The following is a 16,078-nucleotide window of genomic DNA, read 5'->3' on the forward strand; positions in this document are numbered from 1 at the left end:
TGAATATGGGGTCACAAGCATACGCTGGAGCACAATGTGCTGCATAATATTTAAAACTTTTTAAGCGGTATTTTTCAAAGGATAAATTGCACATTTTAAACAGAGTTCATTTTGAAATTCCTTGAATGTACATAGAAAGAATCCAAATTAACTTGATATTTTAAAGGTTTCCTTAAAATTTTAATCCGTGTAAGATGTAAAATGACTAGAATATGTTTACTTACTCTGAACTTTTTGCGGTTCTTTGCATACAAGCCGTGGGCCTCTGCTTTCCCCACACCTTCATAAGTGATCCATCTTTTTCATCCAAACCCATCAAAAAGCTTCTGAAAGGAGACATGTGCATGATGCACAACTATAAGTGAAATATGTTTCCAGTTGGAGGTTACAAGAATAATGACATGCGCCATGCATTTTTACTGATTCCTAGGATTTACATTATTTGGTTATGCTGTATTTACATTATGTACTGGACGGTTCAGGTTATACATACCTTTTGTATGTCAAAATGAGTTGGTCTTGGCTGCCTTCTTCAGTTTTTCCAACACTGCCCTCCTTTATGCTGGAAACGTAGAAATGCATCGATTAAAAAAAAGTCAGGAACTTGCCATATTGCACTCTTGATAGCAATAAAGTGTCGAATAAAAAGAATTAATATCAATTTGCAAAGTGTAGAATATGCTAGATGAAAAGAATCCAGGTCAGCAAATTCATATACTATTTTGGGTTGGCAATCCATCATTGTATACCCATATATTCTTTATATCAAAAACTCTTCGTAACCTTTTCTGTGGGACTAACACAATCCACATTTCTTCATTCAGAGTTCGTTAAATCTTGATATTATAAGCATAACACTACTTACATCAGATGGCAAATCTCAATTATCTCATAAATCAATAATACAAAAATCTTCAATATTAGTTTGAAAACATTGTGAAATTTCAATTTTGAAATCTGGTCAGAGAATCCCTAACCCATAAATGCAAAATGACACACTATCCCCGACTACATTGTTTTCAAACGTGCAAATATCAAAAGCAATATGAAAAGGATTTCTTAAATAAATATTCGTATTTATAAATACGTTTGAAGTTATTTTGAGTCGTAACAAGCACATCAGCAATAATATACTAGAGATATTTGTGATTTTATTTTTTCTTGCAAAGATAATTTCTCATTCATTAACACATTGAACCATTTTAATCGTGTGTGAGCTGATCCAAATCACAGAAATATTGAGTTCTTGAATTAACCGAGTGCTGAGCGAAGGAAGCCATACATCTCTCTTGCTAAGAATACGACACGCATTTGTTTACCGAGGTCCATCAAGTCTAAAATTTCATATGTATTGTAGTAGTTACTTATTTACGTTAAACATTACGAATAACATGTGCTATTGCTTATTTCAAGAAAATAACACTGTACCTGACCAGATCGTGGAATGTTCCTTTTCTCCCGCTGCGATCGACGACTGCTGCTGTTCACAATTTTTACACGTATCCGAATCTCCAAAGCTTCTATTGTAAATCTCATTGCCAGTCTCTTGAATCAGATAACACGGGCAAACGTAGGAATACTGCACTGTGTTGACTTCCTTGTCGACTTACTGGACATACCGGGTGAGAACTGCTTTCAACATAGTCGTCTCAAAAGAACTTGGGATCAAGTGACAAAATGGCGGCTACTGTGCGTAGGGGCATTGTGGGTAATAAGAAATACCTGATCCTTTTTCGATTGGCAGGCACGAAATCCTTCTCTGGCCCAATTTGGATGTGATTTTAAGACAAAGACTGAAAACGACCACTTCAGTACATAAAACTGTTGCTTTTATAAAATGTCACGAGTTCGCGTGCCCATGGATTACCGGTTCATTACTTCCGGTTTTGTCTGTCAACACCTGACTCAGGTAAGTTCTATTGTTTTTACAGCTAGCTAATTTTGATAATAGGAGCCTGTTAAGTGGGGACTGCCCCAGTGAAGCCGACACACGAACCCCGACACACTAATGACCTGACACTGATTAGTTGTCAAGTATTTGAACTCAGTGTCAAAGTATGCCAACTATAAATGCTTTTAACGCTAAACTTTATACACTGCCTCAGTTTAATGTATAATTCACGTATATTCTGCATAAATATCATCATGTAAGTACCGAACTGACAATTGTTTTAATGACTTATACTAATCTTCCTAAATGGTTATACTCTTTCACATTCCCAGGAGTTGGCAGTCTAAAGCCTGTTTTTTTTATAGATATATTGCATCATTTACCTTTTAATTATTAATATATATCTGAACTATTGCAATTGCTAAAGTGGCTTTAATTTTATTTATTTTTATACAATATTTTACTGAAAGGAATACAAGTCCGTACACAACTCAATGATCCAATAAGTTATAATTAATATATAATAAAAGTTTGAGCAATGTTTCTATGCAGAGTCACCTCACCTTTTATTCTTGTATATAGATATCACTGTTTTATTATTTCTTTTCAGGTAAAGAAAGCGTCTGATCCTCAATTTGACAAAGCAGACAACCGGAACCTGGACTTGCCCCATTCATCCCAATCTAGAGAAACGGAACTAAGTGTGCCTCGCGCACATAGCTGGGCAAAGGCCATTTATAGCCATTCGTCCTTTCACCATTTGCATGTTTAGTACGGTTATTGTGAAGTTTGTGTGCATGGTAGTTGGAATATGATGCTTCATTACATTACGAATAAACAAGAATGTGAAGAAAAAAGTGTATAGTTTGTTCTTGTATCATCAGTTTGAAGCCACATTTATTATTGTAATATCCACAGAATGATGCGTCAACAATTTACTTTTGTTGTCGTGTATCATCTAAGCAATGATACGAATCTACTATTCCTTCCCCAGGCACATTCAGATTGAATTATAACACCTCGTGAAAGCTAAGTTTCAGTCAGGAATGGAAACCAACACATGACCATAGCTTCGTGTCAGTTTCCATCACCGGAGCTTAGAGTATCCATTATGGATGCTATTTGGAAACTAGGTTACCCAGTGTTATTGAATGGATACCAACTGGATGTCAGGATGGTAAACAATTTATGTTACTTAGTTCAAAACAGCGCAATGGAAACCAACATGAAACTACATTTTCTACTTTTATGTTGGTTTCCATTTAGTGAGATCTGAGAGTTGCAAATTCCAGGTATGGAAACCAACAAGAAACCCCCGAACTTAGTTTCATTTTGGTTTCCATTTACAGAAATACCAAAATCACATTTCCAAAATGGAATCTAGTTGGAAACTCAGTTAGTGAGTTTCAGGGAATGGAAACCAACTGGATTCCGCAATTACCCACATTACGGATGGTTTCCAGGTTTCTGGAAACCAAGTCATTTTTGTAGTGCCGGATCTTCATGGGCTAGCTGTGTGCTTTTATGGAAGATAAGTCATGTCTGATTCACTCCGATGATATAATAAATTTCAGGTATTTTCTTCAATTCAACAACATGATTTAGATATATTCTCTGAAACTGCTTCATCCATGGTAGTTTCAAGATTGTTTCTTTCTATTATTGTAACGTAATATTAATGACAAACGATAACATATATGATTCAATTTCAAAAGAGTGTTATTTTCAACGGGAGAAAAACTAGAAATATTTGAGAGGCTACTGATAATTATGTTATTTATAAAGCTGACATGAAAACACTTTGAAATCGACTGACTGGCAACTGTGAACAATAGTGACACTTCTCAGTTTCGTTTTGTCAAATCAATCAGGTAGACAGTTAACGTTGCTATAATGGTAACTCCGAAATGACTTTAAATGTAACTCACTCACTCACTGATAAAAACAGAAATAGTATGGACATTGAATATGTGGTAGCAATACTCAAGTTACTGATACAATGTCATACATTATTACCTTGAGTACTGAACACTTATTTGTGTTGTTATGCATACATCGAAACCAACGATTTCACCATATGTGTGTGCATGTGCGTGTGCGTGTGCGTGTGCGTGTGCTCGTGTGTGTGTGTGCACGCAAGTGTGCCTGTGTGTGTTATGAATTACTATCGTTCAGTATATTCTCTATACTTATATGTATATGAACACATAAATAACGACAGGTATTTTGTAGGTTACATTCTTTCAAACTGGCTTTCCTCTACATATATCTTCTTCATGGGTATCCTCATATCCGAAGGCGTAGTGTAACAGACATTACAGCTAATGTTCACTGTGTGTTATTCCTGTAGCAGGAAATGAACGTCTTGTTTGCCGTGTTTATCTCCTTTATCAAAATCTCAGAGAACATTAAGTCATCACTGTAAGATACTCGGGGAGCAATGTTTATCCGACAATCAACCTCAGCAAACATCCGTATCATCTTTGTCTATTTTCCTTGCTTTTTCTAACGTGCAACCAGCTCCTGGTGTCGAGACTGTGAGGACTGCAATGAAGTGAATAAAGTATTACCTTACTACAGTAAACCGTACCCTGTAGGATGGGATGTAATACTGTAATTGTATAATAATGTCTTTGCTTGACAACACGTTCATTAATTAGCGATCTTACCTTCGAGAAACCAGGAACAGGCGGATGCATGCATTCTTTCTCGTATTAGCAACAACTAATCCCTCACGATGATAAGGCCAAAAAACCTCTTATTCTGCTACTATCGTGGGTCAGTATGTGACCATGCCAGATAAAATTAACCGTGGCATGACCTCGTCGCAATTAACCCCGGAAGAGTAAATCTGCTTTCACATTTTCTACATACAGTTAATGGTTTTCCCTTTCTTTCTTGTTAAATGGTTTATGACCTTTTGTAGAGACAAGGAGTAGCCACGAAACGTCTTTAAGCCACGGAAAAATCCGTCACGATTATCTGATGAACATATGAACGTTAAAGGAAAAATAGGAAAAAAGGAAAATACTGAGGTTCTAACGCTGAAACAACGGACTTCGTGCAAGCATAATGTAAGAGTTGGCCCGGTTGTAAAACTGTTAACAAAACATTATTGGGATGGCCAGAAATTCTTGACATATTGTAATATTTGATAAGTTCGTATCTAGCTTGCTATCGGTTATCGCGAACTCTGACCCCTTGGATAATAATATTTCAGGAAGTAACGTGATAATGTCTGGAGGCTTTCTTACACCGCAAATGGGCATGCGCAACCCTCTAGGCCGACGAGGAACAAGGTGGGTGTCAGAAATTAGTTGCTCGCACTGAAGTAGTCTGTAGTAAAATCGTTTTGTTTCTGATATTTTTGATGTCATAATGTAAATTGTGGAGCAATGATTTTTGTCACAGTATAGACTTCAATATGTTTTCTTTGACATATTTGTTTCAGGATCTTATTTTCTAAATTGCTCTACACCCATGTTTGCTTGGGCCTAATAAGAATCAATAAATTTGGTTGTTTGATGTGAATGTTTGAACAGGGCTTCAGGTTTCCTGGGATTCGGCTTCAGTTTTAATCTCTGTATAGGCAATAAATACTTACAATGACTTTTGCATCCCTATATTGTTGACGTATGTTTATGGTTAACATATATTTCATATTTGAACGTAATTGGGGGAAAAAATGAATATTTTAGAAGATTATTCCGCTACACTCGTTTTACAAAAGTAAAGCCATGTGCTTTTAACCATAGTAACATAGCGTTTTCCAACTAAAATGCATTTATGTAATTTGAGGTTCAAATCCATTTGTCACGCAGGTACTTTCTTGTAATATCCTTTAAATGGGACCCGTGAAGGTCCCGGGGTAGAATAAACCTTCATCAACCCATGCTTGCCATAAAAGGCGAATATGCCAGGCTCGCTGACTTGGTTGACACATGCCCTCGGTTCCCAGATCGCAGATCGATGTTCATACTGTTGATCACTGGAGGTCTGGTCCAGACTCGATTATTTACAGACCGCCGCTATATAGCTGGAATATTGCTGAGTGCGGCGTAAAACTAAACTCACCCACTCACTCCTTTATATGGCAGAATCAGGCGTAACCTCTATTCATGTATATGAACGTTACATTGGAAAATCATTCATTTACTTACAAACACAGGAAGTGGAAATGTAGAACTGGTTCGTTGTGGACTATTTCTTAATGCACATACTTCCCATTAACATGTGGTACATGTCATAGACTTGACATGTAATACATACCATTACAGGTATGTATTGTACACTGAAGGTAACGTTCGTACAAACCTACACTTATCTTTGACATAACATGTAAAGGTGAGGTGTTTGTTGTCTCAAACACCGCAACATACTTGAATTTGAAAACTAGATTGATAATCATACTTATATGACCTATCTTCACGAGATCTTTACTTGTAACACATGGAGCCACTGCTCATGTCGTCAACCACTGTTTTGAGGAACCTTGATTCGATCATTTACCACCACATCCTTTCACTATTTCACCATTGCAGTCCTGCCATCATTGACAGTCTAAGGAGTATTCCATCCTCACAACCGGATCTAGCCATGTATTTTAGGGGAGAGGAAATCGAGATGACAAACCACCCTGGCATGTACAACAGGTAAGGTTGACACAAGCCAGGACCAAGGGGAACATTGTATATCAAGGCTTAAGAATGGCCATGTGAATGTCCAATGTCAGGCGAAGGCTAAAATAAACAAAATTCTTGTTGTTCTTAAGAACACAGATTCACAGCACCTTAGAATGACTTTAGTACTTCAGTATAAACCGTCAGGGAGTAGTGGGAAGCATGTTCAAATTTAGTGGGGTAGTACTTGATATTGCACAGTCTGTATGCGAATTCTCACCATACCTGTCTGGCTGAAAAGCAGACCGATGAATTGCAATCAGTGTTTGCAATACTTTAATTTATCACCTGGCCATTGGGGCCTGCTGCTACCTGCAGGCTTTAAAAACTACATGCCCTGAATGAAATCTGCAGGCCCATTTAATTAAAGTCATACCAGTAAAAACGAATAGACTTCATTGTACACAGTTTCACACCATTTCTAGAAAATCAAGCGAAGACTATGGCACACGGAGGAGTTTCTTGTTGTTGTTAGTCTGGTGTTGACATTCCTAAGCTGAAAGATCAGGAAGTGGAACTGTAAGTTATCGTAACATGATGGACCGTGGATGTTTCCCTGACGATAATAAATAAAAAAGGGGAAATTCCAGTTGAAAAATAATTGACAGATAATTGTTACGATTAAACATTTGCCGTCACAAAAAGGTATAACATTCCCCTCAGAACCAGCAAAATATAACACAGACAAGTCTAAAATATTCAGAAATATGTATTGAACAAACAAAAGCACGATACAAAGATTCACAATAGAGGTTTCATGTACCATAGAACTGGCTCAAATCTAAAGTAATGGGTCACAAATATAATATCAACTCACCAAAGTCTTGGTTTTAGAGTGAGAAACAGTTATACTGCATGTAATACGACGAGCGGTCAGGCAGTGGTCATGTAGGTCAAGCGTTGATGAAGCGGCAAGCAGGAGGTAGGCCGAATGATGTACTCCAGTTATCTCTGTGCGCGTCCAACACAACAGCCAGCCTTTATATGCACAGTCACTGATTCTTGAACAGTCGCGAACTCTCCCGGAAGTAAACACAACTAGTCAAGGGCGGCAACTCTACAGCACTACCTGAAAGGCCAACCGCTAAAATACTAATGGCACTGAATATTTATGAAACGAAATGTGACCAATAATAACCATCACTCAATCAATAATACTATTTACACAGAATACCCTATCGTAACATAATTTACTGAAGGAAAAAAGGGCCTGCACATATTTGAAAATGCCGGCCCGACACAATAAGAATGGCGCTGGGCCTCCAGGCCGGCGGTTATTTCGAACGCTGACTGCAATCAAACTAATAAACATCACATACTCAATGAAACGCTGATCATTATTTTAAAAAAAACACACCAGACCTACTCTGTGAAATTTGTGCAGAAGTTCTTTCCTAAAAATAAAAATAAAATGTTTAACACACTATCATTGAAATACTGACACAGTTCACTGTTTGCTACGAAGGAGGAGTGCAAAGAAAGGGACATCTAGAAGGCTATTAAGCCCCTTGTTTACAGTGAAATGTTAGTATCTGGTGTTACCACTATGAGCATTGATAAACGCTTGGCAGCGGCGACCAATAAAAGAAAGGAGATGCCGTATGCTGTCTTGTGGAATGTTTGGATACTCTTTCTTCAGTGATTAGTGTTAGCGTGAACGTATGGAACGTTCATGGTAAACTGACGTAATGATCCCAGAAGAGATGATATCATGCAATTTGACGTGCTAAACTTATGGTTTTGCTGCACCGACACAGCCACAGTGCTACTAAACCATAATTTTAGCACGTGCATCGACGGTAATGAAGGAAAGCATAAGTTTCACTCTGAATTATCCTCTATAAAGATTTGTATTAAAAAAAAAAAACAAAAACAAAAACAAACAAACAAAAAAAACCAGCTCATGTGCAAAATCGGTTCATCCGGATCACTCATTTAAGGAATCGAACTCAAGCAGCAACAGTACCAGCTGCCAGTTCATGTCTTCGGGCTGCTGGAATCCACTGCCGACGGTGATATGTGGAACCAATTTTGACACGTCAACGTCAACGTCAACGGCGTTAACAGCCCTCACACAGCAAGAGTGTCGATGGATTATCCGACACAGAACAACATCAACGTTCTTCCATGGCCGGCTCTTTCCCAGGATAGGGCTCCCACTGAACCTTCTTGGACGAAATTGGACTTACGACTGATGCAGGTAGACAGCCACTCACACTTGCTGAGTTGTTACAGAGATTGGGGTTTGAGTGGAGCCACATGCCTCAGGCACACTTTCAGACTCTTGTCCCTCAATGAGGCGACGTTGCATGGCCTGTGTGCAAGCTCTAGGGGCCATGCACGCTGCGTTCAGGGACTATCGCCAATTGACAGACCTTGATCAGTTTCATTTTATTGCAATTAAATGTCAAAATCAATTTTCAGATGTTAAATCGACAGTGTTTTCTTTAAAATAAACGATTAGACATAATTTCGGTTGTCGTCTATTCAGAAAGCCATACTTGCGTTTAGTATACATAGTATGCTGTGAAGGTGTTATTATCGATATCTACAAATACATAGTCATTGTATGCTGTGAAGGTGTTATTATCGATATCTAGAAATACATAGTCATTGTATGCTGTGAAGGTGTTATTATCGATATCTAGTAATACATAGTCATTGTATGTTGTGAAGGTGTTATTATCGATATCTAGAAATACATAGTCATAGTATGCTGTGAAGGTGTTATTATCGATATCTAGAAATACATAGTCATAGCATGTTGTGAAGGTGTTATTATCGATATCTAGAAATACATAGTCATTGTATGTTGTGAAGGTGTTATTATCGATATCTACAAATACATAGTCATAGTATGCTGTGAAGGTGTTGTTATCGATATCTAGAAATACATAGTCATTGTATGCTGTGAAGGTGTTATTATCGATATCTAGAAATACATAGTCATAGTATGTTGTGAAGGTGTTATTATCGATATCTACAAATACATAGTCATAGTATGCTGTGAAGGTGTTATTATCGATATCTAGAAATACATAGTCATTGTATGTTGTGAAGGTGTTATTATCGATATCTAGAAATACATAGTCATTGTATGCTGTGAAGGTGCTATTATCGATATCTACAAATACATAGTCATAGTATGCTGTGAAGGTGTTATTATCGATATCTAGAAATACATAGTCATTGTATGCTGTGAAGGTGCTATTATCGATATCTACAAATACATAGTCATAGTATGCTGTGAAGGTGTTATTATCGATATCTACAAATACATAGTCATTGTATGCTGTGAAGGTGTTATTATCGGTATCTACAAATACATAGTCATAGTATGCTGTGAAGGTGCTATTATCGATATCTAGAAATACATAGTCATAGTATGCTGTGAAGGTGTTATTATCGATATCTACAAATACATAGTCATTGTATGCTGTGAAGGTGTTATTATCGATATCTAGAAATAAAGAGTATGGTGTAAAGGTGTTAGTATGAGCTAATGGATTAAGAACTTTCAACAGTGAAACATATTTACAAAGTTTCAAAGTTCAACGGTTCCACCATTTTCACGTTTTGAAATGCGTTTTACTACGCGCGATTTGATTGGTTTGCCATGATTCTTGGCAATAATGGCGTACGAGAGGGGTACGAGTCTTCTTGCAGGTCACGGAAAGAGACGAGTAGTTATGAATGGTAGGTCGTGTTGAAAGTCAACAGCGTTCATGTCTTTCTTGATTATCTCAGACAGATAACTCAAAATGGTGTCAAAAGTCTCAACTCATGTCCTAGAACTCGGAGGTATCGCTAAAAATAACTTTTAAACTCAGAATACTAAGGAATAGTCGCTCAACGTCTCGAAGTGACGCTCGAGTGGTTTTCATGCTCGCCCGCCATTTTGTCTCTAAAAACTTCTCAACGTGAATATTCTGTGAGGATGTTTTGTGTGCACAACGCCTTTATTGTCTGACACACGTATCGTCTGCAAACACTCAATCTACACAAAACTCAAAGTTAGAAAAGGTAGTGTTTTCAACATCTTTATTGGTTGACACGACCTGTAAATTCTCCAATATGTCAGAAACTGAAGAACTCGCTTCAGCATCAGGTGGCTCCACTCCAACTAACTCTCAAAATGCACAAAGCTTGCCAGTCTTCCACAGTAATGTGCCATTGCCTTCCAAGTTAGAAATTCGATGAAATCTCAGTAGTAACTGGAAAAAATGGAGACAATTATGGGACTCGTTTGAAACTGTAGCAAGAACACAAGAACAGGACCACAAGTGTAGAGTAGCAACTTTTATTACATGTGTGGGCTCTGATGCTCTTGAGATCTACAATGGTCTACCATTTCCAGATGCTGAATCAAAACATAACATTGACTGCATTCTCAATTTGATGGAACAACACTTGTCTTGGAAAGACAAACGTAATTTATGAAGTTACATGTTCAACAACCCCACTCAACAGGAACACGGGAACGTCGACACATATACTACCCAGATTCAAGTTCTTGCTCAGACACGTGAATTTCGAGATCTACATGATGAACTTATCCGTAACCAGATTGTATGCGGCATTAGAGACAACAATGTACGAAGAAAACCTTTCCATGAATCATTTCTGCCTCTAAAAAAGTGTGTTGATGTTACTAGACCATCTGAGTCAACATCTGCTCAACTTCGTGCCATGAGTGGAAAAAAAAGAAATTCACTTTGCTCAAGAACGTTCCACAAAACAGAAGTCATGGAAACCTAAACCTGAAACCCTGGGATTTGACTGCAAGTACTGTGGTACTAAACATGCACGTGACAGGGATGCTTTTGGCAAGAAATGTCACAACTGTGGTAAGATGTCTCACTTCTCTAAACAGTGCAAAGTCAAACCTACGTCGAAAGGAAAGTCTAAACATGTTAGACAGCTCAGTGACACTTCCGATGAAGAAGTAATGACGTTGGATCTAGTAGAATCTGTTAACAGTGTAGAAGAATACAAAGACAAAATCTTCACTCATCTTGAAGTGGATTGCTCTCTCAAAAGGTTTCAGATTGACTAGGTTTTCTCTAAATGTGACCTGCAACATGGTTTCTGGCATGTGGCCCTGGATGAGGACTCTAGCTTTTTTGACAACGTTTAGAACTCCATTTGGTCGGTACCGCTGGCTCCGACTTCCGTTTGGAATCTCACCTGCTCCTGAGATCTTTCAGTATCGAATAGATCAGGCAGTCCATGGTCTTGAAGGAACTTTCCGGATCACCGATGACATACTTATGATTGGGGAAGGCGATACTATGGAGGAAGCTATATGCAACCATGACGAACGTCTCACCAAGTTGTTGGAACAGTGTCGCTCAAAGAACATTCGTCTCAACCCAGACAAACTCGTACTTCGCACAAAAGAAGTTGCCTTCATAGGACATCTCTTGTCTTCAGATGGACTGAAACCGGATCCTCGCAAGTTTCAAGCAATAATTGATATGCTAAAGCCAACTGATGTCCAAGGAATGCAAAGGCTACAAGGCATGGTCAGCTATCTCACCAAATTCTTGAAAGGACTCTCTGATTTGTGTGAACCACTACGTCAACTCACGAGGAAAGACTCTGCATGGAATTGGAACCATGAACACGATGAAGCCTTCAACAAGCTCAAAGAAGCCCTCACCCAGACTCCAGTACTGAAATACTATGACAGTGAAGCAGATCTTACACTGCAATGTGATGCTTCAGGCACAGGACTTGGAGCAACCCTCATACAGTGTGAGCTCTCACTCAGACGGAGAAGAATTATGCCCAAATTGAGAAGGAATTGCTCAGCATAGTTTATGGCTTCTCCAGATTCCACCAGCATGTATATGGGCGCAAGGTTACTGTTGAAAGTGATCACAAACCCCTTGTGAAGATTCAGCACAAGCCTCTCCTCGCAGCACCCAAGAGACTCCAGAGGATGCTTCTCTCTCTTCAAAACTATGACTACAAAATTGTCTACAAACGAGGCAAGGACATGCATCTCGCTGACACGCTGTCACGCGCATACTTACCTCAAATTGAACATCCAGATGAACACAAGATGGAAGTTCTACAAGTGGAAGTTTCACAAGCTGAAAGGGAAGTTCAATCAATTAGAATGGTTGAATACTTACCAATCAAGGAAGAAAGACTTCAAACTATTCAGGCTGAAACTGAAGTGGATGAAACATTACAAGCTGTCAAGTCTATGCTTCAGTCAGGATGGCCAAACAAACAAAGAAGTTTCAAATCTGGCCGCTCCATACTTTCATTTCCGGGATGAACTCTCTATCCAGGATGGAATCATATTCCGTGGATCCAGGTGTGTGATTCCGAAAAGTCTCAAGCGTCTGCATTTGAGATAAAACAGGCAAAGGAACCACTTGTATCCCATGAGGTACCAGATCGACCATGGTCAAAGCTTGGGACAGACATTTTCACATATAACCAGAAGGACTATTTAGTCACAGTCGACTATTTCAGTGACTTCTTTGAAATTGACCTGATCACTGACAAAACTGGAGGAGAAATTATCAGGAGACTCAAAGGACACGTGGCTCGCCATGTCATACCTGATGTTGTCATATCAGACAATGGACCACCTTTTAACTCCTCAGACTTTGAACATTTTGCTCGTGAATATGAATTTGCGCACAAGACTAGCTCCCCAGGTTATCCCCAGTCTAATGGGAAAGCAGAATCGGCAGTGAAGATAGCGAAGCGTCCTATGAAGAAATCTTGCAAGGCTAAGTCTGACCCATATCTAGCCTTACTGGATTATCGGAATACTCCGACAGAATCAACCAATTCATCACCTGCTCAGCGTCTCTTCAGGAGATGGACAAAGACTCTTCTTCCAATGAAGAACACTCGCCTGAAACCGAACACTCCTACAAACAGTCTGGACAAGAAAGGGAAAAGTTGTTAAAATAGGCCCAGTATTACAACAAAGCAACACATGAGTTACCACCCCTACGAGAAGGTACTCGAGTTCACATGCAGCCCCTTAATCCCCAAGAGAGCTCAACATTCGATCTTATGAAGTAGAAACTGATCAAGGACAAATCTTCAGACGTAATCGCCGACATCTGAAAGTTACCTCTGAACCTCCAGTCAGCTCTCCTAGACAGAAGACTGTCAGCACAGCTAGCTCTGACTCACATCAGTCAGTACCAACTGAAATGGCCAGATCTCCAGTGAAAGCTGTGGCTAGAGAGACACACACCCAAGCTTCACCCATGTCTCTAGCCAAATCAACTAACTCCCCAGTCCAGTCACCAGTCGAGCCAGTCTCGCAACAAACTGTGTCAACTAGAAGTGGAAGAATCTCCAAACCTCCAGCATACCTGAAAGAATATGTGAAATGACTGAACTCTAACCGGTGCAATGTAAATGTGTTTCTTCAGTGGCTCGTGTTATCAAATGACTCTAAATTGATCAGTACATTTTCTTTAAAACGTTTATCTAATAAACGTTATTTTTTCAACAGACGTTTTCAGTGCAACCAGTGAAACTCAAAGACTTTTTATGTGGTGACTAACTTTAATGCATGCCTATATATATATATATATATATATATATATATATATATATATATATACATATATATATATATATGTGTGTGTGTGTGTGTGTGTGTGTGTGTGTGTGTATTTGCATCTTCTCTGTTTCTTTAAAAAAGGAAATATGTTACAATAGTTGTTTACCGAGAGTGCTCTCCCCTTCCGAATTATGGCGGCTACCACAATACACGTACGTCGTGTTCAAAGTCAACAGCGTTCATGTCTGTCTTGATTATCTCAGACAGATAGCTAAACAGTATGTTGTGAAGGTGTTCGTATCAGTGCCTGGACATTCGTAGTATGCTGTGAAGGTGTTAGTATCAGTGCCTGGAAATACGTAGTATGCTGTTAAGCTGTTAGTATCAGTGCCTGGAAATACGTATTATGCTGTGAAGGTGTTAGTATCAGTGCCTGGAAATACGTATTATGCTGTGAAGGTGTTAGTATCAGTACCTGGAAATGCATTGTGTTGTGACAGCATCATTTTTATCCTCCTACGACCAGCGCGTAGTCACCGTGTCATCTGTATTTAACTGTTACACAGACGCGGTGTCTCCGCCAACAACAGCTGGAACAACATCCCTGGACAGATCCACCGTGGAAGACTTCCCCTCCAGCAGCTACCACCAGGGTAAGGCCTCTACTCGAGAACACGGAAACTGTAAAGCATTACGTGCATCTTGTTGTACAGAAGATGTACTGTAGAATAAGTGTATATGGATGACAACTTCTTTAATACCATCCTCGATATCTCCAGGCTATACGTTCCGATAAGTCTCCACTATACCCTTGACGCATCTACGGCTCTGCCAGATACATTTATTATCTCCCTTGACTGTCTTTTGATCCAATCAGGTGTCTGCGCTGGGAAGTTGAGCGAACCAATCAGAACTCACTTTCGTTTTTTTGAATTACCTAACCGATTATACTATCTGGAAGAGGTAGAAGGAATTCTTGCATATGTTGTTTTAAAGTTTCGGACCTGTCAATTTGTTTGTATGATTTCCCTAAAATCTGATTTGCACTGCGAGCAAACCTTCGCAGTTGCGGCCTCTACCTTTGTTGACACTGGCAAGCTCGGTTATAACGGCGGCCTAGCTGATTGGCTACTGTGAGAAGCGGAGCCAGCAAAGGGAGGTAATAAATTTATCGGGAAGAGCCGTAGATGCGTCCAGGGTATACTGGAGACTTATCGGAACGTATACCCTGGAGATATCGAGGATGTTTTAATACTAGAACACGATGTTTCTATACAGGTTCTTGTATCGATTTCAAGTATAAATGATACAGGGAGAGAACAGGCGATATATATACAACGGAAAACTAATTAACAAGTGATGATAAACACAGAAGCCAGTGGTGCACAGAGCCTAGTATGAATACAAGTTAACAATGTGATGATAACTAAGTAAGCCAGTGAGGTACACAGATTGGATTGTTATTACTGGATGCAGGAGTGGTTTGATGAGCTCATCGTAAACCGGGGTCGGTATCGTTTGATGATGATAGCTTCAGTTGTTTTTCTTTTGGTAAAGTCTGATTGGTTCTTTGAGAGGATGGTGTAGTCAGTCCAGTTGATTTGGTGATCGGGATGGGCTGCTATATGATCTGAAATGGCTGATTTCTGGTCCGATTTGATGGTTGTCATCCATATACACTTATTCTATTTGACTTCCTACTTGTAGAATATGCCACTCAAACAAGTCAGAAGATGTACTGGCATTAGTCTGTAGAGAAGTTCTACTCTACTTTCATTTAGTTTTCTAAGAAGTATTAAGCTAAGTTTGCAGAGAAGTTCTATTTAGTTTTCTAAGAAGTATTAAGAGTAAGTTTGTAGAGAAGTTCTACTCTACTTTCATTTAGTTTTCTAAGAAGTATTAAGCGTAAGTTTGTAGAGAAGTTCTACTCTACTTCCATTTAGTGTTAAGAAGACATAAGCA

At 39.0% G+C, this 16,078-nt stretch overlaps 1 protein-coding gene across 1 annotated transcript in view; it reads left to right on the forward strand.

Moving 5' to 3' along the window:
- The first annotated feature begins 5,125 nt into the window (after positions 1-5,125).
- Positions 5,126-16,078, forward strand: part of LOC137266190 (chitin synthase chs-2-like) — a 29,183-nt gene continuing 18,230 nt past the window's right edge. Inside the window, exons 1-3 of the mRNA XM_067801696.1 lie at positions 5,126-5,190; positions 6,433-6,543; positions 14,683-14,769. Coding sequence (XP_067657797.1) covers positions 5,126-5,190; positions 6,433-6,543; positions 14,683-14,769 — 263 coding nt within the window. The remainder of the gene's footprint in view (positions 5,191-6,432; positions 6,544-14,682; positions 14,770-16,078) is intronic.

This window comes from Haliotis asinina, chromosome 15 (genome assembly GCF_037392515.1).
Source record: "Haliotis asinina isolate JCU_RB_2024 chromosome 15, JCU_Hal_asi_v2, whole genome shotgun sequence".
Classification (NCBI taxonomy): Eukaryota; Metazoa; Mollusca; class Gastropoda; order Lepetellida; family Haliotidae; genus Haliotis; species Haliotis asinina.